The 21,566-nt window shown below is 45.4% G+C and overlaps 1 protein-coding gene across 4 annotated transcripts in view; it reads left to right on the plus strand.

The window, feature by feature from the left end:
- The window catches only part of GFOD2 (Gfo/Idh/MocA-like oxidoreductase domain containing 2), a 36,802-nt gene that overhangs the window by 11,104 nt on the left and 4,132 nt on the right, over positions 1 to 21,566 (plus strand). For 3 of the 4 annotated variants that reach the window (XM_037041485.1, XM_037041484.1, XM_037041486.1), the window contains exon 2: positions 11,739 to 12,084. In XM_037041485.1, the coding sequence (XP_036897380.1) occupies positions 11,826 to 12,084 (259 nt within the window). In that variant the 5' untranslated portion in view covers positions 11,739 to 11,825. Of the gene's footprint in view, positions 1 to 11,738; positions 12,085 to 21,566 lie in introns of those variants that run through there. The other variant, XM_037041487.1, reaches the window with a different exon arrangement.

Genomic DNA, 21,566 nt, shown 5'->3' on the forward strand with positions numbered 1-21,566 from the left:
GTTCAGTGTGTATGTCTTGGCTTATTGATTAACTAACTATACAAGAACAAGGTCTGAAATTTTTCAAAAGATTTTATTTATTTGATTATATTTATATAATTCTCCTATAGAGAGAGGAAGGGAGGGAGACAGAGAAGGAAAGAAACATTGATAGGTTGCCTCACACACCCCCATCTGGGGATCTGGCCAGCAACCCAGGCATGTGCCTGACTGGGTATCGAACTGGTGACCTTTCCGTTTGCAGGCTGGTGCTAAACCCCCTGAGCCACACCAGCCAGGGCAGGTTGTTCATTTTTTTGTTATTGATTTGTAAGAGTTCTGCATATAAGTTCTTTGATACATGTGTGTTTGCCAAGTATTTTTTCTTAGTCTGTGGCTTGCCTGTTCATTTTTAATGATGCCTTGATGAGCCAGTCAATTTTTTAGATTTTGAAATCTACTTCATCAATGGATTAGTGCTTTTTGTGTCCTGTCCAAGAAATCCTTACCTACCCCATAGTCTTAAAATATTCTCTGGTATGTTTTTCTAAAAGTTTTGTGATTCTGGCTTTTACTCATAGGTCTTGGATCTCATGAATTTTTGTATTTTCAGTGAGAGAAGAGGGGTCCAAGTTCTTTGTTTGCCATGTGGGTATCCAGTTGTTTCAACACTCTTTCTTTTCTTTTTTAAGATTTTATTTATTTATTTTTTAGAGAGGGGAAGGGAGGGAGAAATAGAGGGAGGGAAATATCAATGTGTGGTTGCCTCTGGCACTCCCCTACTGGAGACCTGGCCTGCAACCCTGGGCATGTGCCCTAGACTGCAACCAGCGATCCTTTGATTCTCAGGTTGGCCCTCAACCACGGAGCCACAGCAGCCAGGGCCATTTCTTTTGCTCTCTTTTTTTAAAATATTTTTTCATTTTTAAATTTAGAGTGAGGGGAAGGGAGGGAGGAGAGGGAGAGAAAGGATGTGAGAGAAAAACATCGATTGGCTGCCTTCCTTACACACCCCAACTGAGGACTAAACCTGCAACCCAGGTATGTGCCCTGACCAAAAATTGAACCAGTGGCCTTTTGGTTTCAGGATGACACCCAGCCAATTGTGCCACACCTGCCAGGGACAACACCATTTTTTTAAAAAAGAGCATTTCCCTATTGAATTGATTGAATGCTTTGCCTGAAAAATCAGTTGACTGCATTTGTGTGGCTTGCAGGGTAAAGGATAGTATTACAAGGCAGTAATTTTGTCTGTAGAAATCCCTAATGGTTCTTTTTGAAGCCTGGCACTGGAAAATAGAAAGCATGATTTGTAATTTTTTTAAAAAGGATAGTTATGCTCTGGCTGGTGTAGCTCAGTGGATTGAGCGCAGGCCTGCGAACCACGCGATTGCGGTTCGATTCCCAATAAGGGCACATGCCTGGGTTGCAGGCCAGTTCCCAGCAGGGGACCCACAAGAGGCAACCATACATTGATATTTCTGTTCTTCTCTCCTTCCCTCCTCTCTAAAGATAAATAAATAAAATCTTTAAAAAAGAAAGGATAGTTACAAGTTTGGCTGCAGCCTCCCGGCTCCATCCATCTCTAAGCTGCTGGAGATCTTGATGCTTTTAACAGGATCGGGAAGACACAATCCCAGAACAAGCAATGACACTTGGAAAAACCTGCCTCCCTCCCTCCCTCGCTTGCTCTCTAGAGTCAGTGAACTTATCCTCAGGTGAGGATTAAAAAAAATAAATGCTCAAGATGGTAAATTTTATGTTGTATATTTAACCACAATTAAAATTTTTTAGCTCTGGCTGGTATAGCTCAATGGATTGAGCACGGGCTGAGAACCAAAGGGTCTCCAGTTCGAGTCCCAGTCAGGGCACATGCCTGGATCATAGGCCAGGTCCCTAGTGGGGGCCATGTGAGAGGCAACCACACATTGATGTTTCTCTTCCTCTTTTTCTCCTTCCCCTCTCTCTAAAAATAAAGAAATGAAAATTTTTAAAAAGTTAAAAAATACCCCTGGCTGGTGTAGCTCAGTGGATTGAGTGTGGGCCTGTGAACCAGAGGGTCGAGGTTCGATTCCCAGTCAGGGCACATGCCTGGGTTGCAGGTCAGTTCCCAGCAGGGGACACACGAGAGGCAACCATACATTGATACTTCTCTCCCTTTCTCCTTCCCTTCCCCTCTAAAGATAAATAAATAAAAAATCTTTAAAAAAATAAAAAATTCTAAAAAATCTAACTGTCTACGTACAGCTTATTTAGTGGGACATGTGAAAAATCCTATGAGTCAGGAAGATGTGGCTGTCTAAATTCTAAATGAATGTAAGCTGCACATTGCAGCCCCCAGCCCTGTAAAGAAATTGCTGATAGGAAAGGATTCATAGGCACCTTCTGCCCAGGGTCTGGCCCCTGCTCCAGCTGCCTAGTGAATGAGTGACCTCTTAGAAGGTATGAGCTCACTCCAGAATGCCCAGACTCTTCACTCACAGTGAGGGAGGGTGTTCTTTTTGTCAGAATCCTGGCTACCTTCATGACTGTACCCTCATCACTTGAAGCTCCTGGCCTTATAACCCCATGGGATAGAAGAGGTCAGCAGACCTCTTCTACAAGGGACCAGATGGCAGATATTTTAGGCTTGTGGGTTAGGAGTGCCCGTTGCACCCCTGTGGGGTTGTGGTACAAAAGCAACCATGGATAAAGGAATGGGGGTGACTGTGTTCCTTATAAAAACTTATTTACAGAGCAGGTGTCGGATGGGATTTGGCCTACCCCTGGGGTCGGGAGTGTGTCTAGTCCTGTGGTTTTGCAGAAGCTGTGTCTCCACACACGAGACATACAGAGGGTGAGATGGTGATTCAGCCAGGCCAGGAAGAAAGAGTCCACAGACCCCAGCTTCTGTGCACAGCTTCATCAGGCCTTCGGGGTTCCTGGTTTCTCTTAATGGCACTACAACTTCCCAGTCACTTAGGTGTAGAACTTCAGTATCATTTTTTGAGGGAGTCATATTCACTGAAATATAATTTACATAGCAGTAAACCTTATACCCTTTTTAATGTACAGTTCTACGAGATTTGACAAATGGGTACAATCATGTAACTAACACCATAGTCAAGATATAGAAAAGTTTTGGGGGTGAGGGGAGGTAGAAGAGAGTAAAGGGGGCGATAAATAGTGATGTAAGGAGACTTGACTTGGGGTGATGAACACACAATGCAACATACAGATGATGTATTATAGAATCGTATAAATGAAACCTATATAATTTTGTTAACTGATGTCACCCCAATAAATTCAGTAAAAATTAAAATATTTTCCTTGCTTCAGAAAAAAAGATATAACACAGTTTCTTCACATACACCCCAAATTCCCGTGTGGCCCCTTGTAGTCAAATCCTGCCCCTGTTCCCCACCCTTGGCAACCATTGATCTATTTTCTGTCCCTATAGTTTGCTTTTTCCATTTTGTCGTGTAAATGGAATCACACAGTATGGAGCCTAAAAGTCTGGCATCTTTTAATTAGCATAATGCACTTGAGAATCACCGTGACACTTGCGGTTTGTTCTTTTTTTATTGCTAAGTAGTCCATCACGCTGATACACTGGTGCTGCTTGTTTACCCGTTCACCCGCTGAAGGATGTTTGCGTTGGTTCCAAGTTCTGGCAGTTATGAATAAAACCAACATTAAAAAGGAGACATTTACATACAGGATTTTAGTGTGAGCATAAGTTTTCATTTCTCTTGGTAATACCTAAAAGTGGTATTACTAAATTGTATGAAGTATATATTTAACTTTGTAAGATGACAAACTGTTTCCCAAAGTGGCTGTACCATTTTCCATTTTCACTAACAATGAACAATTGCCTTATGTCCTTTTCAGTATTTGATACCAGGTTTTCTAAATTTCTGAACTTCAGATGTTTTTCAAAAAATTTTTTTAAATTTTATTTATTTTTAGAGAGGGGAAGGGGGGGAGAAAGAGAGGAAGAGAAACATCAATATGTGGTTGCCTCTCACCCACAACTGGGGAGCGAGCAAGCCTGCAACCCAGGCATGCATGCGCCCCAACTGGGAATCAAACCAGCAACCCCTTTGTTCGCAGGCCAGCACTCGATCCCCTGAGCCACACCAGCCGGGACACAAGCCTCTGTTTTTACAGAGGTTCACAGAAGCTAAGGAATCTGCCCAGGGTTTCATAGCTGGTTGTGCCAGGTCACGCACACACAGCTATCAATGTAAGAACGTCCAAACCTGCAGAGAATTTTAATAAAATTTTATTTGAGCCAAACAGAGGATGTGCCTGGAAACAAGCGCTCAACAGACAGAAAATTCCTTTCAGAGAATGGCAGCTGCTTGTATGCATTTAGAATCTAGGAGGGGAAGGTGAGGCAGATTACATGTAAGTGAGAGAAAGCCAGGCAGGGATTGGATTGCAGGATAGTTAACAAGGTTATGTGCTATCTTCAGAATGGTTACTCTGAGGAAGAGAGATGTTGACCTAGAGGCACAGAAACAATGGACGGGGCTTGCTTAAGGTAAAGATAAACCTTTTAAAAAAGAAATTGTATGGCTGCCCATGTAGGATCTTATGATCAGATCACCCTGTGAGGTTGCTTTCTGTAGAACCCCTTATTTGTCCACACAGCTAGCTGTGGGACCATGGACAAGTTACCTAGCTTCTCTGAGCTTCTCTTTACTCCTCTGTGAGACAGGGTTGCATGATGGACTTAGAGAGAGGTGCCATACATTACAGTAAACACTGCCTGGCCTAATCATTCACTACACAGTAGCTCAGAATATTATCTTCATATCCCTGCACAGCTTTTGAAAGGGAAATATCTAAGTCAGTCATACATACATCTTTTTTAAAGACTTTAAAAGTGATTTACCATGAGCCAGGACCTGTTCTAAATGCTTTATAGATAGATATTAATCATTTAATCTCTAAGTCCCCTCAGAGGTAGATAACAGTTATCTCCATTTTACAGATGAGAAAATAGAGGCAGGAATGATTAAGAAACTTGAGCCCTGATTGGTCTGGGTCAATTGGTTGGGCATTGTCCTGTAAACCAAAAGGTCTTTGGTTCAATTCCCAGTCACGGCACATGCCTGGGTTGTGGTTTCAGCCCCATGTCGGGGCAGATGTGAGACATAACCAGTTAGTGTTTGTATTTCACATTACTTTTGCTCTCTTTCTCCCTTCCTTCCCCTCTCTCTAAAAATAAGTAAAATATTTTTAAAAATAATAAAAAACTTACCTGGAGTTACCAGGCTGGTGAGCAGTGGATCCAGGACTTGAGACCAGGCAAGTTTGGCTGCGGATTCCATGCCTCTAACTTCTGTGCTACTTTCCCCATAACCCGTAGCCTTGTCAAAATATGTATAGCCAGTCCTTTCAAGGTACTTCCTACCCCTTATTCTTGACGAGCATGTGGTGATTGGAATGCATGTGAACTAGGCCTGGGTTTGTGGGGCTCTTGGGAGGCACATGAAAGTATATACAAGGATATTAGGGGCAAGCAGTAGGGAAATGTTAGGGGTGAGAAATAAATGAGGAAAACAAGCTCTGCCCGCTTGAGCAGGAAATAACCTAGTTGTCAAGCCTGCCCAGCGCCATGCCATCTGGCCTCCTCAGAGGAGGAGGTACATCCCAGCTGATGTACCTTTATGGGTGTTGATAAAGCTTCTCTTTGAGTCAGTGTCAATAAAACAAGAGGTTATTGAAATTTATTCTAATCCATTTTGTTGTTTTAAGCCACAGATGCAAACATACACCCAAACATGACGATAGCATGAAGAAATGAAGTGCTAGAGAGGAGGAAGTGTGCCCTAGGCGTGAATTTAGGGAGGACAAGGACATCCTTGGCTGTGGTGGCTGTGTCTCATTTCCTGGACCCTTTTAGCTTTTGATAATGACCCACAAAATTTAAGCAGAATCTTATCTAGTGCAACAAATTTGACACTCCAGCTCTCAGGATATCCATGACCTGTAAGTAACCAAAGGAACCTGTAGGTTTGCTCTCTTTCCCAGAAGCACACCCGTGCCTTTCCCTGCCCGCTCTTCCCTCGTAGGTGTGCATCTCCTGAACTCTAAGAGCCCCCATGAGACTTGCCGCCAGGGGAGCAATAGGCCCCCGCAGCTTGTTCTGGGCCAACCCCCTGAACCTGTCTCTAAGACCCCATTTTCTCTCAGGGAGCCAGCGCAGCCCCACCTAGGCACTCTCCTGTTGCTTCTTCTGTCCTAAGCCCTTTCTTGTTTCTCTGTTCCCAGCTTTAATAAATGTACTCTCAAAATAAAAACACCCATAAAGCTCTGGCTGGTGTGGCTCAGTGGACTGAGTGCAGGCCTGCGAACCAAAGGATCACGGTTCGATTCCCAGTCAGGGCACATGCCTGGGTTGCAGGCCAGTTCCCAGCAGGAGGTGCTTGAGAGTCAACCACACATCGATATCTTCAGAAGGGAAGGGAAGGAGAGAAATGCCAATGTATGGTTGCCTGTCATGCATCCCCTGCCGGGAACTGGGAACTGGCCTGCAACCCAGGCATGTGCCCTGACTGGGAATCAAACCTTGATCATGTGGTTCGCAGGCCCGTGCTCAATCCACTGAGCTACACCAGCCAGGGCTAAATAAAATCTTTTTAAAAAACACCTATAAAAATACAAAAAGAACCTGTAAATGCAGAAAACAACCAGAACTGCTGGTGAGAATCCAGGACAAGAAAATTATAGAAAATTTTATGTGACTAACCTGTTTTCTAATTAGAAGGGAAGCCTGTAGGGGCGGAGAAATTACCAGCAAAGGGGCAAGAGGAGTGGCTGAGGCCAGACCTTAGTCACCGTCAGAAAGAAAGACGGTTCAGCTGAAGCACAATGGTGGAGTTCGGGGGGAGCCAAGATCCGTGGCTCCCGGCAGTAGAGACCAGAGGAGGCAGGCAGACCCCCCTGACAAGGGGTCTGGAGTTAGAGGAAGCCCAAGTCGTGCTTCTGTCAGTGGTTCACAAAGGCACAGGGGTCCTCCATGTGGGATCTAGCAGCACAGGGTGCTCTGCTGGGCCACACTGGCACTGACATAGACATGCACTTTGCATAGTACACTTATATCCACCTTAGAAGTAAAAGAGCTACTGGATCTGAAAATGAAGTTAAGGAAAAACTGCCGTTTACAATAGCATCGAACAAAATTTATACTTAGAAATAAAGTGTGTAATTTATACTCCGAAAACTTTAAAACATTATTGAAAGAAATTAAAGAAGACATCTTATGTTCATGGATTAGGAAACTCAATATTTAGATGACAGTTTTACCCAAACTGATCTACAGATTTAAAGCAATCTCTATCAAAATCCCAGATTAACGAAATAATCTTAAAATTCATAGGAAAATACAAGGGACCCAGAATATCCAAAACAATGTAGCCAAAAGACCAAAGTTAGAAGACTCACACTTACTGATTTCAGAACCTACTATAAAGCTAAAGTAATTTAGCCCTGGCTGGTATGGCTCAGTGGATTGAGTGCCAGCCTGCAAACCGAAGTGTCTCTGGTTCCCAGTCGGGGCTCATACCTGGGTTGCGGGCCATGTCCCCAGCGGCATGCCTGCGAGAGGCAACCACATGTAGGTGTTTCTCTCTCTGTCTTTCTCCTTCTCTTTTCCTCTCTCCAAAAAGAAAGAAAACCTTTTTTTAAAAAAGCTACACTAGCTAAGGGTGGTACTGGCATAAGGCTAGACAAAGAGATCAATGAAGTAAACTTGAGAGTCCATAAACCTGTATATTTACAGTCAGCTGATTTTCAACAGAGGTGCCAACGTCATCCCAGAGGAAGAAATAGTCTCTTCAGTAAATGACGCTACAACAACCGAGTAAACACATGTAGGAGAATAAAGTTGGGTTCCAGTATCTCCCGATTTCTCCCTCCCTCATCTCCTGTCACTGATCTACTGTCTCCATGGATTTCCCTTTTGTGAAAACTTCATGCAAATGGAATCATACACTCTGGCCTTCTGTGGTTAGCTTCTTTCACTTAGCATGATGTTTTCAAGGTTCATCCATATTGTAGTCCGTAGCAGTACTTCTATTACTTTGTGCAGCGGAATAATACCACATTATATGGATAGACCACGTTTTGTTTATCCTTTTAGCAGTTGATGGACATTTGGATTGCTCCCACTTTTTGGCTATTATGAATAATTCTATGAGCATTCATGTACAAGTCTTTGTGAGAGGGTATGGTGTTAATATAATCTGAAAGAATCTCAGTAAACAACAGTTCCCTACTACATATTTAATTCTCCCAGAAAAAATAAAACCCACTCATCACCAGTTACTCTGAATGCCATTGTCATCATTTCGAGTAACTGTATGCCCAACTTTTAACTCGTTCACAGAGCATTCTTACTGGGTTGTCTTTAGTGTGTGTTTTGGAAACTCATCTTTCGGGAAGATAACCTTTGAGAGTGCCTGCACAAAGCTAGACTTAATCTTGAGGTTTTGTTCTGCTGGGTCTTGTAAGTCATACTGAGTCCGATGGGAAGTCACCAAGGGGTTTAAAATGGAAGGGAGTGATGTGAACCCATTAGCATTTCAGAAAGATCCATATGCAATATGAAGAACAGATGAAGGAAGGAAACCTTGGAAGTAAGAGAGATCAAGTTGCAGTCATTCAGGTGAGTGGTGCTGGTAGCAGAAAGGATGACGAAGAAAGGGGGGTGGCTTGAGAGATAACAAAGACCTAAGGTCAACCAGACTTGATGTTGAGTTGCCTGTAGGGTGAGCAGTAGAGGAGGTTGCAGATGCTGGCTGGCTTTCTCGATTGGATGACATTCCATGAGAGAATATAGGAAGAATTGTTTCAAGGAAGGTTTATAATATTTGTTGAATGCTGACTATATATACCAAATACTTTACTACTAATTTAACATTGGACTTCATTTAATCTTCGAAAGACCCTGGGAGCTATTATAGCATTAGACCTGTTTTACCCATGAGAAGAGTTGCATTTAGCTAAGAAGCAGTGAAGCCAGGATTTGAACCCAGGATCTCCAGTGACTTCACTGCATGTGTTCTTGCAGTCTCACTGTACCACTGCTGTCAGATTAGGTCATGTGGTTTTATGGAGCGTGTAGAACAGCAGTGAGTAGAATTCGGGAGTAGAATACGTTGGTGTGAAGCTCTGGAGAGAAAGCAGGGCTTGTGCTGCAGATTTGGAGGTCACCAGTATACCAACTAAAGCCTTGGATCTGAGCAGTAAAGAGAATGTGGGATGAGAAAAGAGGGTGCCTCTGACAGGACCTCAAGAACCTCAGCAGTGAAGGAGCCAGGGGAAGAGCAGGGGAGCCCAAAAGTGGCACTCCAAAATGACCGGAAAGGTGGGAGGATGTTACAGATGGGGAGGGAAGTGATGAAGAGTTGTATACAGCCCTAGTGCTCACAGTTGGGAATGACATAGTCAGTTAATCGTGATGCATTTACAACAAGAATGCCATGTCTCCGTGGAACTGACAAGTAGATTGACTCTGATATGTGAGGAGATAGAGGCAAATGAAGCAAATGTTATGTGGATAAAAGTAGAAAAGCGAAATCATACATTTGGATAAAACTTTTTTAAACACTATATTTATTTTTAGAGATAGGAGAAGGGAGGGAAAAAGATAGGGAAAGAAACATCAATGTGTGGTTGCCTGTCTCACACCCCTCCAACTGGGGACCTGGCCCGCGCCCCAGGCCTGTGCTCTGACTGGGAATCGAACCAACAATCCTTTGGTTTGCAGGCCGGCACTCAATCCACTGAGCCACACCAGGCAGAGCCATTTGGATAAAACTTGTAAAAATTGGACTTGCAGCTCTGACTGGTATGGCTCAGTGAGTTGGGCATCACCAACTGGAAGATCACCAGTTCGATTCCCGGTCAGGGCACATGCCTAGATTACAAGCCAGGTCCCCACTGGGGGCATATGAGAGGTGGCCAACTGATGTTTCTTTCACGTCATCGTTTTTCTCCTTCTTTCTCCCTCCCTTCTCCTCCTCTAAAAATAAATAAATAAAATCTTTTTTAAAAATTGGACTTGCAGTGACCAAGATCCGAAGTATTCAGATTTTTAAAAGATAATTGGTGGAATAAAGGACTGTAAAGTGTTAATAAAATTGTTATTTAAAATGGTACAACCCCTGTGGAAAACAGTATGGCGGTTCCTCAAAAAATTAAAAGCTGGTTTACCACATGATCCAGCAATTCCACTTCTGGGTTAAGATGGTAAGTTTTCTGTGTCTTTTACCACACACAGAAATAATAATAAAGACAATAAAAGTGATGATGCCACAGCCTCATCCCACGGTTTGATTCAGTGGGTCTGGGCTCATCAGTGACCCTAGCACACAGCCGGAGTGGAGACCACTGGTTTAGCTGAGGGAGGGCACCGCACAGGGAAGCCCGATTCCCCGAGCACACCTGAAGTTCATCTTGGTTTCTAAGAGAGTTTTCTTTGGCTTAGTTCTTTATTTCATTTTATAACCCTTGTGATCAGAAGGAAAAATAAGTAAACATATCCATTGCAGAAAATTTGGCAATGTTCAAAAAATAGAAATCATTCAGAGTCCCTTCAACTTGAGTAATCATGAAATTCTGGTATATTCTGGTCCTTCTGTTGTTAGGTTTGTAATACATTTATAGATATGTTATTGATATCCTTGTGTATTCTCATGTCAATATATGTTTTGTATATATGTCTTCTATACTTTTTTAAAAAATTGATATACCTCACGTATTGTTTTGTTTTTCCCATTTCCACTATCATTTTTAAAGTTTATTTTTATTATATTTTTTCCATCACCATTTATCCACCTTACACCCTCTTCTGCCTCCACTACCCACCTCCCCACTGTTTTCCCACTTTTAACAAATATGTGGTGATGTCTTTCAGGTCATTGAGGGCCCTCTTCCTCGTGGTTTTCAGCGGCACTGTAGTGTTATTTATCAAACCCACTACTGTTATTAAACATCTAGATTGTTTCCCAATTTTCACTGCCATATTCAATGTTGGCATAAATAACGATATAAAAATACTGTTTCATATGTCACTGCTGCTCTTGTTGTGGCCACTTTGGTAGTTGAGAATTTTTTTTTGTTTCTAGTGAACATTTTCCTATTCTTGCTAACATACATTTTTAAATTATAATCTGTATAGCACCTAGGTAGTTCTCTTCAATCTTTTACTGGTTTTTGTTTCCTCTTTTTTTTGTAATGTAATATAGAATCATAAACTTTTTTTTTAAAGATTGACTTATTTTTAGAGAGAGGGAAAGGGAGGGAGACAGAGAGGAAGAGAAACATCAGTGTGTGGTTGCCTCTCACGTGGCCCCCACTGGGGACCTGACCCACAACCCAGGCATGTACCCTGACTGGGAATTGAACTGGCGACCCTTTGGTTTGCAGCCCAGGCTCAATTCACTGAGCTACACTAGCCAGGACAAAATTATGAACTTTTACCCTTAAGTCCCTGAAGGTAGAATGTGTTGAGTAGAGTCACACAGAAAATGAAGTGACAGAACAGGGATTTATTTGAACCCAGCTTTACTCATTGTTTTCATTTTCCAGGAGAAGGATATTGCTAATATCCTTAAGTCTCTCTGGGAGAAGGCTCTGCAGCTTTTCCTTTTGTAGCAGAGTTGCATTTGTGCTTTTGGACAGAGAACTTGTAGATTCTGCACAAGCCAGAATCTACACCCGAGAGCCCCCTCCGCTAACAGCCAGTGTACTGCTTGCTGTTGCAGGAGCCATGTTTGACCAGGACTGTGGGACGGTCATGTTCACGTTGGAGGCTCTCGTGAGGAGATGAGTTGGTGAACAGAGAAGCCAGCATGAAGATGCTCCCAGGAGTGGGCGTGTTTGGGACTGGCAGCTCCGCCCGGGTTCTGGTCCCCCTGCTGAGGGCAGAAGGGTTCACCGTGGAGGCCCTGTGGGGCAAGACTGAGGAAGAGGCAAAACAGCTTGCGGAGGAGATGAACATCGCCTTCTACACCAGCCGGACCGATGAAGTCTTGCTGCATCAGGACGTGGATCTGGTGTGCATCAATATCCCCCCTCCACTCACCCGGCAAATATCTGTGAAGGCTCTAGGTACGGAAGGTCAGGCTGTAGCATGGGCAGATGGTACCTCCCTCTGGGCAGTCCTTCTTGGCCTTGAGCCTGCAGGTGCTGGCACTCTGGGGCAGTGCTGGGCAGCGCCCACCGGGCAGTCCCACCGCTGTGGGAGGAGATGCCGTAGTGGCGGGGAAGACCGCCTTCCCCGTCTCCCATAAGTAAATCTCCAGCAAAAAGTAAGCAGATGCCTTAATAGTTGGCCTGTCACGGGGACTAGGGTTTATTACATTTTAGGCAGTGTAAAAAATTTGCCTCTCTGAAGTCAGAGTTCAGAGACCCGGACACGGGGAAATCGGCTGTGATCGATAGGTTTGTTCTTTCATTTCTGTGACGTGCATCATCACAGAAAGGGGAGGGGGGGTGTAGCAAGGGTGCCACTTCCCTTGTTTTGTCAGGCCCTGACTCGTTTGGGCACACACCCTTCCTGCCAGACTTGGCGACCTTGTGTTCCAGAGGGCAGGAAGGCTCTTTGTCAGCACCGGGCTTCCCCGACAGGACCCACGGGACAGCCTGCTCACATCTCTGTTCCCTCGGGAAGCAGCCGGCTCAGCAGCCTCCTGCCCCCGGCTGGGTGTAGCCTACTGAGCCAGTTTCCTGCAGTTCCTGTTAGGCTTCTCCTTCCTGTCAACTGTAGAAAAATTCTTCTCTTTGCCTTATGTAAACCAGAATCTAATTTAATAGGAAAATAAATCAATAAACATTCACCCAGCAGTTTTGTTTCAATGCCTCCTGTGTGCCAGGCACTGTCCGGCTGTCGTTCTGGACATTTGGGGCAGTGTTGGACCAGAGAGCTCTCCTTACCTTCAGATTCCACAGTGGAATTGAAGAGCCTAGAAATAACACAAAGTAAATGAGAGAAGACTTAAGTAGCAATTCAGGTAGCATATACTTAATTGACAAAATAATTGGTTTTTAAGTTGATAGGAGCCATGTGTCTTTCAAATGCAGTTGGAGGTCCCTGAGTCTAAGCTGACCACTATGCCTCCCGGCCGCCACCATGATGGAGGGTCCAAGGCTCTGCACATTGTTTCTTTCTTGTTCTTTTTTTTTTTGTTTAAGACTTTATTTATTTGTAGAGAAAAGGAGGGAGAAAGAGAGGGAAAAACATCAATGTGTGGCTGCCTCTCATATACCCTCCCACTGGGGACCCGGCTTGCAACCCAGGCCTGTGCCCTGACTGGGAATCACACCGGCAACCCTTGGGTTCTCAGGCCAGCACTCAGTCCACTGAGCCACACCAGCCAGGGCTCTTTCTTGTTCTGAAGATAAGAGAGTATCTGGTCACTTAGGGCCCAATGGGTGGGGAAGGATAAATGTTCATAGAAGTGAGCAAGAACATGAGTCTCTGGTTGTTCATTTGGGGCATGTAAGGTTTGACAAAAAATTATAGGTGGCTAGTTTTTTAGCTTTCTTTTCCAGAGAGCGCGCGCGCGCGCTCTCTCTCTCTCTCTGAAGAAGTGTGATGCTGGAGCTGTTCATTGGCCCTGGATTCTTAGGAGGGCAGATAATGGCTTCCAGATTGAGCTCAGAAGTAGACCTAAGTCAACACTTTAACAGAGGGCTGGTTCAAGAGGAATCAAGCTACCACGGTCACCTGACTTTTTGCCATTTCTTGTTGGTGAGACCTCGTATGTCTACAGGCTTTCAGTCTTCTTGAATTTTAGGGTCCCCACAGAAACCATTTCCACACTGTATAGGAAAAAGCTGAAACCCCAGGTTTTTTGGCCACAAGCCTGCTGTTTTCAGGTTCCTGGTATGGGAATGTGCTAGACTTTGGGCCATTTACTATAAGCAGAAAGTACAGCCCTAGCCGGGTTCCTCTGTTGGTTATAGCGTCGACCCAATACACCAAAGTTGCAGGTTCCATCCCTGGTCAGGGCACATACAAGAACCAACCAATGAATGCATACCTAAGTGGAAAAATGAATTGATGTTTCTCTCTATTTATCCGTCCCTTCCTCTCGCTCTCAAAAATCAATAAATAAAAAAATTAAACAGGAAGTACAGGGATGTCAGGAACTTCTGGGGTCTTGTATCCCAGCCCTTGGTGAAGCAAGGCCATCAGCCTTCCCTCCATATCTCTTTTGTCAGGAGGAGGAGGGTGTGGATGAGCATCCTTGGTTGTGTGTGATCCCAGGAGATGGCGGGCCTGGGAGAGCCCACGCCAGCTTGATCTGCCCTCAGGCACTGCCCCCTCAGTCCCCAAAGGAGTCGCTGAGACTGTGTGACCATGAAGTTCACTCCCTGAGTGCTTTCACTTTTTTTAGTGAGAATTCTGACTTGACCTTAGCACATACGGAAGAGGCCAGAAGAACTCCTAGTTTTCCCAGAGGGCTGGGTGTGAGTATATGAACTGCTGTGCACAGAACAGCAAACTGACCTGACATCAGACCGCACTTCTGGTCCTGTTTCTGTCCCTCTCAACCTCTGTGGGTCCCTGTGACATGGGGATGAATAGGGGTGTCATTCAGCGTTCCCATTGTTGTATATGACTGCCTTCAAGTGCTGACCAAGAAAGACACTCAAGAAAGCCTCACGTTACAAGGGAAAGCCAGGCTTTTAAATACAGTGTATTTAAAAGTCTTCAGAGTCAGTACCCAAAGACCCTCACTGCCATTCCATCTTGCTGTGTATTCCCATGTGTCAATGTCTTTATATATGCATGAGAGTATCTTTTTCTATGTTTTTCCCACATAGGTCTCTCTTTTTATTTTTTTCCTGTCATTGCGGGCTATGTCTAAGCTTTAGGCTTTAGATATGCAATCTTTTTTATTTATTTTTTTTCTTCATTTTTAGAGAGAAGGGAAGAGAAGAAGTGAAATATCAATGTGTAGTGTCCTCTTGCACACCACACCTCGTACTGGGGACCTGGCCCACAACCCAGGCATGTACCCTGACTGGGAATTGAACTGGTGACCTTTTGGTTTGCAGCCCGTGCTCAGTCCACTGAGCTACACCAGCCAGGGCTCATTTTTTCATTGCTTTTTTCATTGCTTTTAGAGAGAGAGGAAGCACCCTGACCTGTGTGTCTCAGTTGGGTGTCGGTCTGCGAAGTGAAAGGTCTCCAGTTTGATTTCCAGTCAGGCCACATGCCTGGGTTGTGCGCCTGGTCCCCATTTAGGGTGCCTGTGAGAGGCAACCTACCAATGTTTCTCTCTTACATCTATGTTTTTCCTCTCTTTCTCCCTACCTTCCCTTCTCTCTGAAAATAAATAAAGAGAATCTTTTTTAAAATATATGTTATTGATTATACCATTACAGTTGTTCTATTCCCCCCCTTCATTCCCCTCCACCTGCACACTCCCTCCCCCACCATTCTCCCCCCCTTAGTTTATAACCATGTGTCTTAAGTTCTTTAGATTCTATATTCCCCCCACTATTCTTGCCCTCCTCCCCCCTATCTATTTTCTACCTACCATCTATGCTATTTTCTGTGCCTTCTCCCCCCTTCTCCTCCTCCCACCCCCCTGTTGCTAACCCTCCATGTGATCTCCATTTCTATGGTTCCATTCCTGATCTAGCTGTCCTCTTGGTTTGCTTTTGTTTTAGGCATGGTTGTTAATAACTGTGAGTTTTCTGTCCTTTCACTGTTCATATTTTTCATCTTCTTTTTCTTATATAAGTCCCTTTAGCATTTCATATAATAAGGGCTTGGTGATGATGAACTCCTTGAACTTGACCTTATCTGAGAAGCACTTTATCTGTCCTTCCATTCTAAATGAAAGTTTTGCTGGATAAAGCAATCTTGGCTGTAGGTCTTTGGATTTCATGACTTGGAATACTTCTTTCCAGCCCCTTCTTGCCTGTAAGGTCTCTTTTGAGAAATCCGCTGACAGTCTGATGGGTACTCCTTTGTAGGTGACTGTCCCCTTATCCCTTGCTGCTTCTAGGATTCTCTCCTTCATTTTGGTCTTGGCTAATGTAATTATGATGTGCCTTGGTGTGTTCCTTCTTGGGTCCAACTTCTTTGGCACTCTCTGAGCTTCCTGGATTTCCTGGAAGTCTATTTCCTTTGCCAGACTGGGGAAGTTCTCCTTTATTATTTGTTCAAATAAGTTTTCCACTTGTGGCTGTTTCTTTCCCCCTTCTGGTACCCCTATAATCCGGATGTTGGAACGTTTAAAGATGTCCTGGAGGTTCCTAAGCCTCTCCTCATTTTTTTGAATTCTCATTTCTTCATTCCTTTCTGGTGGGATGTTTTGTTCTTCCTTCTGGTCCATTCCATTGATTTGAGTCCCAGTTTCCTTTCCATCACTATTTGTTTCCTGGACATCTCCCTTCATTTCAATTAGTTTAGCCTTCATATGTTCCTCTAATTTGTGACTATAATCAACCAGTTCTGTGAGCATCCTGATAAACAGTGCCTTGAACTGTGCTTCTGAGAGGCTGGCAATCTCTCAGTCACTTAGAGTTATCGGCTCTGGGACTTTGAGTTCTTCTTGCGCCATCTTTTGGGCTGTTCGGGGCTGTTTGTGCCTGTTACGTAGCGGGATCGAAGCCCTAGGTGTTCACCAGAGCAGGGCAACTCAGTCCCTGGGTTGTGACGCTATATGTGGGGGCGGGGTCAAAGAGGGGCAATGGCGTCCCGTCTGCCGTAGCCCCCGCTGGTGGCCGGTGCCGCAGCTGCCACCATCACCTGGGTCCGCGAGTTTCGTCCCACTGCACGCGAGTGCGCCGCCGCTGTTAGCCCTCCACTGGGTTCGCCACCTGGGGTGGTCCATCTCACTGTGCTCAAATGTGCAACCGCGGTCTGTCTGCCCCACACCCTGACTGGGTCCGGGCTACTTGTGAGCCTAGGTCTGGGGATCTTTTCTGCCTGACCCTGCTCTGCTGCTGGCTCCACCCCTCTTACCGTCCCGGTTGAACAGTTAGTTGTTGTCGGACTTCCGTATAATTCAGTTTTCTGTTCTTTGGCTGTGTCTTTGTTCTCCAAACCTTCGTTGTATTCAAACTTGGTTGTGGGAGAAGGCACAGTGTTTCCACCTATGCCTCCATCTTGGCGGAAGTCCATAGAATCTTTTTTTAAAAGATTTTATTTATCTTTAGAGGAGAAGGGAAGGAGAGAGGGAGAGAAATATCAATGTATGGTTGCCTGTCATGTGTCCCCCGCTGGGAACTGGCCTGCAACCCAGGCATGTGCTCCGATCAGGAACCAAACCGTGATCGTCTGGCTTGCAGGCCCGTGCTCAATCCACTGAGCCACTCCAGCCAGGGCAATAAATAGAATCTTAAAAAAATATTCTGCTTCCTTTAAAACAAAAAAAATAGAAACATCAATATAACAGAGAAGCATTGATTGGTTGCCCCTTCTCCCCCACCCCCCATAGACTCCCTGACTGGGGATTGAACCCACAATTTAGGCATGTGCCCTGAGGAGTGGAACCAGCAGTGTTTTCGTGTATGGGAACGACACTCCAACCAAGTCACACCGGCCATGGCTAGATTGTCCATCTTTTTAGAGCTGGGAAAAAAACTTAATTATTTAGCTCTGTAGCTTTTGAGAAAGTAGTCTAGTTTTCAACTAGCTCTTCTAGATCTTGAGCCTGTGAGAAGTTTATCCAGTGACCTAAAGCCTCTGTTTAGTTGCGGGTCCAATGGTGCTGTGCTGTGCTAAACGTCACAGAAGGGCGCTTGCGGAGACTGCAAAGCGTGTGAGGCATGCGGCATCGACCGAGACTTGCACCTGTGAGGACATGTCATTTGGGAGACTGTGAGTCTCCTGAAACTTTTCGTAACGGTCGGTCGTGGTAGTGTATTTCTTCTTCTGGAATCCACGCTCGTGCAGGGACTGTGGAGAGAGTCTCCAGTCGCGTGGCCCTCAGAATGTGGTCCCTGAACCAACAGCATCGGTGTGACCAGGGAACGTGCTGTAAATTCAGTGTCTTGGGCCCAGTTCTAGACCTCCTCAGTCTGGGGTGAGGCCTCACAGTCTGTCTGACGATCCTTCCCGTGATTCTGACACGCAGCAGGGACCGAGAGCTGCTGACCCAGTCCGGCGCCTTCGTTTCCAGTTACAGAGGCCGAGGCTTGGGAATATTAAGTGTACTTCTCGCCAAGTCTTAATGCTGTGGGCAAAACTGCATTTTCCTCAATTCATTAGATCATTACGTCTTTACCTGACTTCTGAGGCTGTAAGGATTATTTCTTGCCCTCCTTATCAGTTTTTCCGAAAGTTAATTCATGGGCTTACCCTCCACAGGTGTACTTTTCATCTCCCGACTCTTTCTGTGGCATCTTATTTTTGCTTTTGCTTGACCTTTATTTCTTTCTCTTTTAAAAAAAAATTGCTTCCACTTCAAATTTTATCTTTAAATCTTTCCCGTAAATTCCTTAAAGGAGAGGGAGGGACCCCAATACGTTTTATTTCTTAGCTCAAAAATACAGTTTAATATTCAAAGTGCCCTAACATCTTTGTCACAGTTGAATGTCTTCAGAACTCTGTCACTAAAAGATGAGTTTTTGTCCCCAGTTCTTGGCACTTAAGTGCTTCATTAGAAAAACACCAAGTTTGCCAACTCTTTCCCATGGGCTGTTGCGATAACAAGATCATCCCTCGAGCAACCTGACCCAGATAATTTAATCCCAAGAACACCAGTCCCTTGAGACGCCTTCCCTGACCCCCAGTCCAGGTCAGGTTCCTGCTCTGTGCTTTCGTATTATTATTCATAGCATATCCATGGCACGTATCACAGGTGAGGTTTTGTGTGGATTTAAATTATAATTTATCACTGGCTGTCTCTCCCACTAAACGTTAAGTTATCTGAAGATAGAGACCATGTCCAGTGTTGTGTCCCCAGCGTTTGACACAGGGCCCAGCACACTGGACGAACAAAGACATTCACAAATTCTGCCCAGGTAAGCCCAGTTGGCTGACATGACCCAGGGAGCCAGCGTGGGCTTGCAACCCAGGAAAGGGTGGAGAGGAGGCCATGAATAAGAGTGAATCAGTCTGGCACTTTCAAACTTATTTTTCTAGTAGCAGAACATTTATTGTTTTAAATATATATATATATATATTGTATCCCTGCTTTTCCTGGGCAGCTTCTCTACCCTGATGTTTGAAATTGTTTACCTAGTTCCACGCCTCTAAATAGGGAAACCCAAGTGTCTCGGTCCAGAGCTGCGACGAAATGGTAGTCTGAGTCAGCTGCTCTGGGCCTTTGGTGCTCAGGGGCGCTTCACTCCCGAGTAGTCTGGGGAGGACATGCTGGAGAGAGGCTCACAGCCTGAAACTGGCCGCCCCACTGAAAGTCTGCACTAATAAGCACCTAGCATCCATGCTTTCCCTGTTCCCTGGAGACAAAAAGCAGTTCTCAGCTCTACTAATCTCTCCTTTGACTTCCTAGCCGGAAAGCTAGATAAACTTAAGTCCTTCAGGGCAATCCAAGTTTTCCTAATAAAGGTAAAGACCCCATCTGGCTGGCCTGCATTGAACTCAAAATGGCCTTTAGCCCCCACACTGATAGTACTGCTGGGTCCCGAGTTGTTGTTCTCTCCCGGGTCTCTCCTGTTGTTCAGGCTCAGGAAAGGTCTCTCGCCCTTCCCTGCCCTCTTCTGGCATGAAACAGAGATTACTCATCCTGGTTTTTCCGCCTCCAAACTCTCAGCAGCCACAAAAGTCCTCTTCCTCCCAGCCCACCCCTCTCCTCCCCACACTGCAGTGCTCACCCAGCCTCCCAAGTGAATGGTTACATAGCAGGAAGCCTCTGGTTTGGCCGGAGCTACAGCTGTCAGGTGGGGCGTTCCTGAGGACCCAGTTCCCTCATTACTCTCCTGGTCCCTATGTGCTGTACCCCCAAGTGGCCAAACCCTCACCATGTGCTGTGATTCTCCAGGCCTCACCCCGAGGCCCCACCACTATGAAGAGGCCCTGGAGACCTCCAAGAGCAGACAGCGATAGGAGTCGGGTGACATTCCCTGCAGGGCCCCTCTTGCCAGACCCCAGTGTGAGGAACTCTCCCTTTGCCTTGGCCCTCTGCCAGGGTGCGTGACACTTGGCTAGCCAGTCTCCTGTTGTCCTGCCAGCACCTGTTACAAAGCTTTTGTTATTATTTAGAGATGAGCGAGAGATTTAGGAGGTTTGTTGAGGGAAGAGATTGAATTAATATTGTCATAGGCTACTGATCTCCATGTTTCCTCCTTGCTACAGCCCTGGGGTTCACGAGGCTGGGAGTTCCTGCCTGAGAACCCCTTGAGTGAGTCACTTGGCAATGCTCTGCTGGGTTCTTGAGGGTCAGGGTAGCAGGGAGGGGGCAGGAAGTGAGGAGACCTTGGGGGGATTGGCCAGAGGCACAAAATTATCTCCCAAGGGCTTTGTTAGGTGTGAGCCTCCAAAGGGCTGGGCAGGTGTAGGAGAGGTCTGGTGAGCAGCACATATAACATGAAATCACACCTGTGTTCATGTTGATTTTAAAACCTCTTTTCTAAAAAACAAAAATTTCAAAATACTGAACACCAGAATTATTGTCCTGGAAAATGTAGCCCCATGTGAGTCTTAAAATTTAAGTCACTGTGGGCCCTTCTGCATTTAGGACGTCTGCTGGGTCTCCTCTCCCGTGGGGGTGGTGGTGGTAAAATATACCGTTGACAGCTGTGCCGGGGCAGGCACATCGCAATTGCTCTCTCATTTGATGTAGTCTTCTCTACTCTGCGAGGTGGATATACCTCCCGTCTCATAGTGCAGTGTAGTGAACTGAGGCCCTGAGAGGTTCAGAAATTTTTCAGATTATTTAGCAGTGAAGCAAAAGAACCAGCATTTGAACAGAAATGCCTGGCCCCAGAGCTTGAGTTCAGCACCAATAAATGGCCTTTCCTGGGTCGTCAGCTGTCCATGTGGGACAGCAGTCATCTGTATAAAGCTTTCTTACTTTTTTATTGCAGGTTGTATGGCCCGTAGTTGCCATTGTTTCTGTCTCAAAGTGGCCAGCTGACTCTCCCTCCTGAGCCTGTTCAAATGGATCAGGGGAAGCTGCACCCTGCACTGGGCCACCAGAAATATCAGTCCCAGTCATTACCCTGCTGAAAACACCCAGGAAATTTCCAGGGACCAAGGGAATGAACACCAGGGTTATTGGAGATACACATACCCAGAGAAGGCATGATCTTAACCTGGTTGCCTTGCGACACAGGCTTCCATGCTGGGCACCTGCCCCTCCATCCAGGAAGTGCCTGTGGAGTGTGAGGGTGGAGCTTATAGGGCCTTAAGGGTAGAAACCTAAATGTGCACATTGTTCAAGATGGTCTTCAACAAGGAGAATAAGCACACGTAATAGTCTAGCCCAAGATGCTGTGTGCTCACCACATCGATAGGCCTGGCCCTGCCTGTCCGTCCTCTGTTTAGCGATCGTTGCCTCTCCGCATCTGCCAGGCCTTGGTGCACTGCAGCCCCCATCTTACATTCAGTGGCTAGAACAGTATGAGCAGGGAGGGACAAGAGTAGGCAAAGAAATCAAAAAGTA

The sequence above is a fragment of the Sturnira hondurensis genome, unplaced genomic scaffold (genome assembly GCF_014824575.4).
Source record: "Sturnira hondurensis isolate 20B ecotype Veracruz unplaced genomic scaffold, ASM1482457v3 Scaffold0003090, whole genome shotgun sequence".
NCBI classification, from domain to species: Eukaryota; Metazoa; Chordata; class Mammalia; order Chiroptera; family Phyllostomidae; genus Sturnira; species Sturnira hondurensis.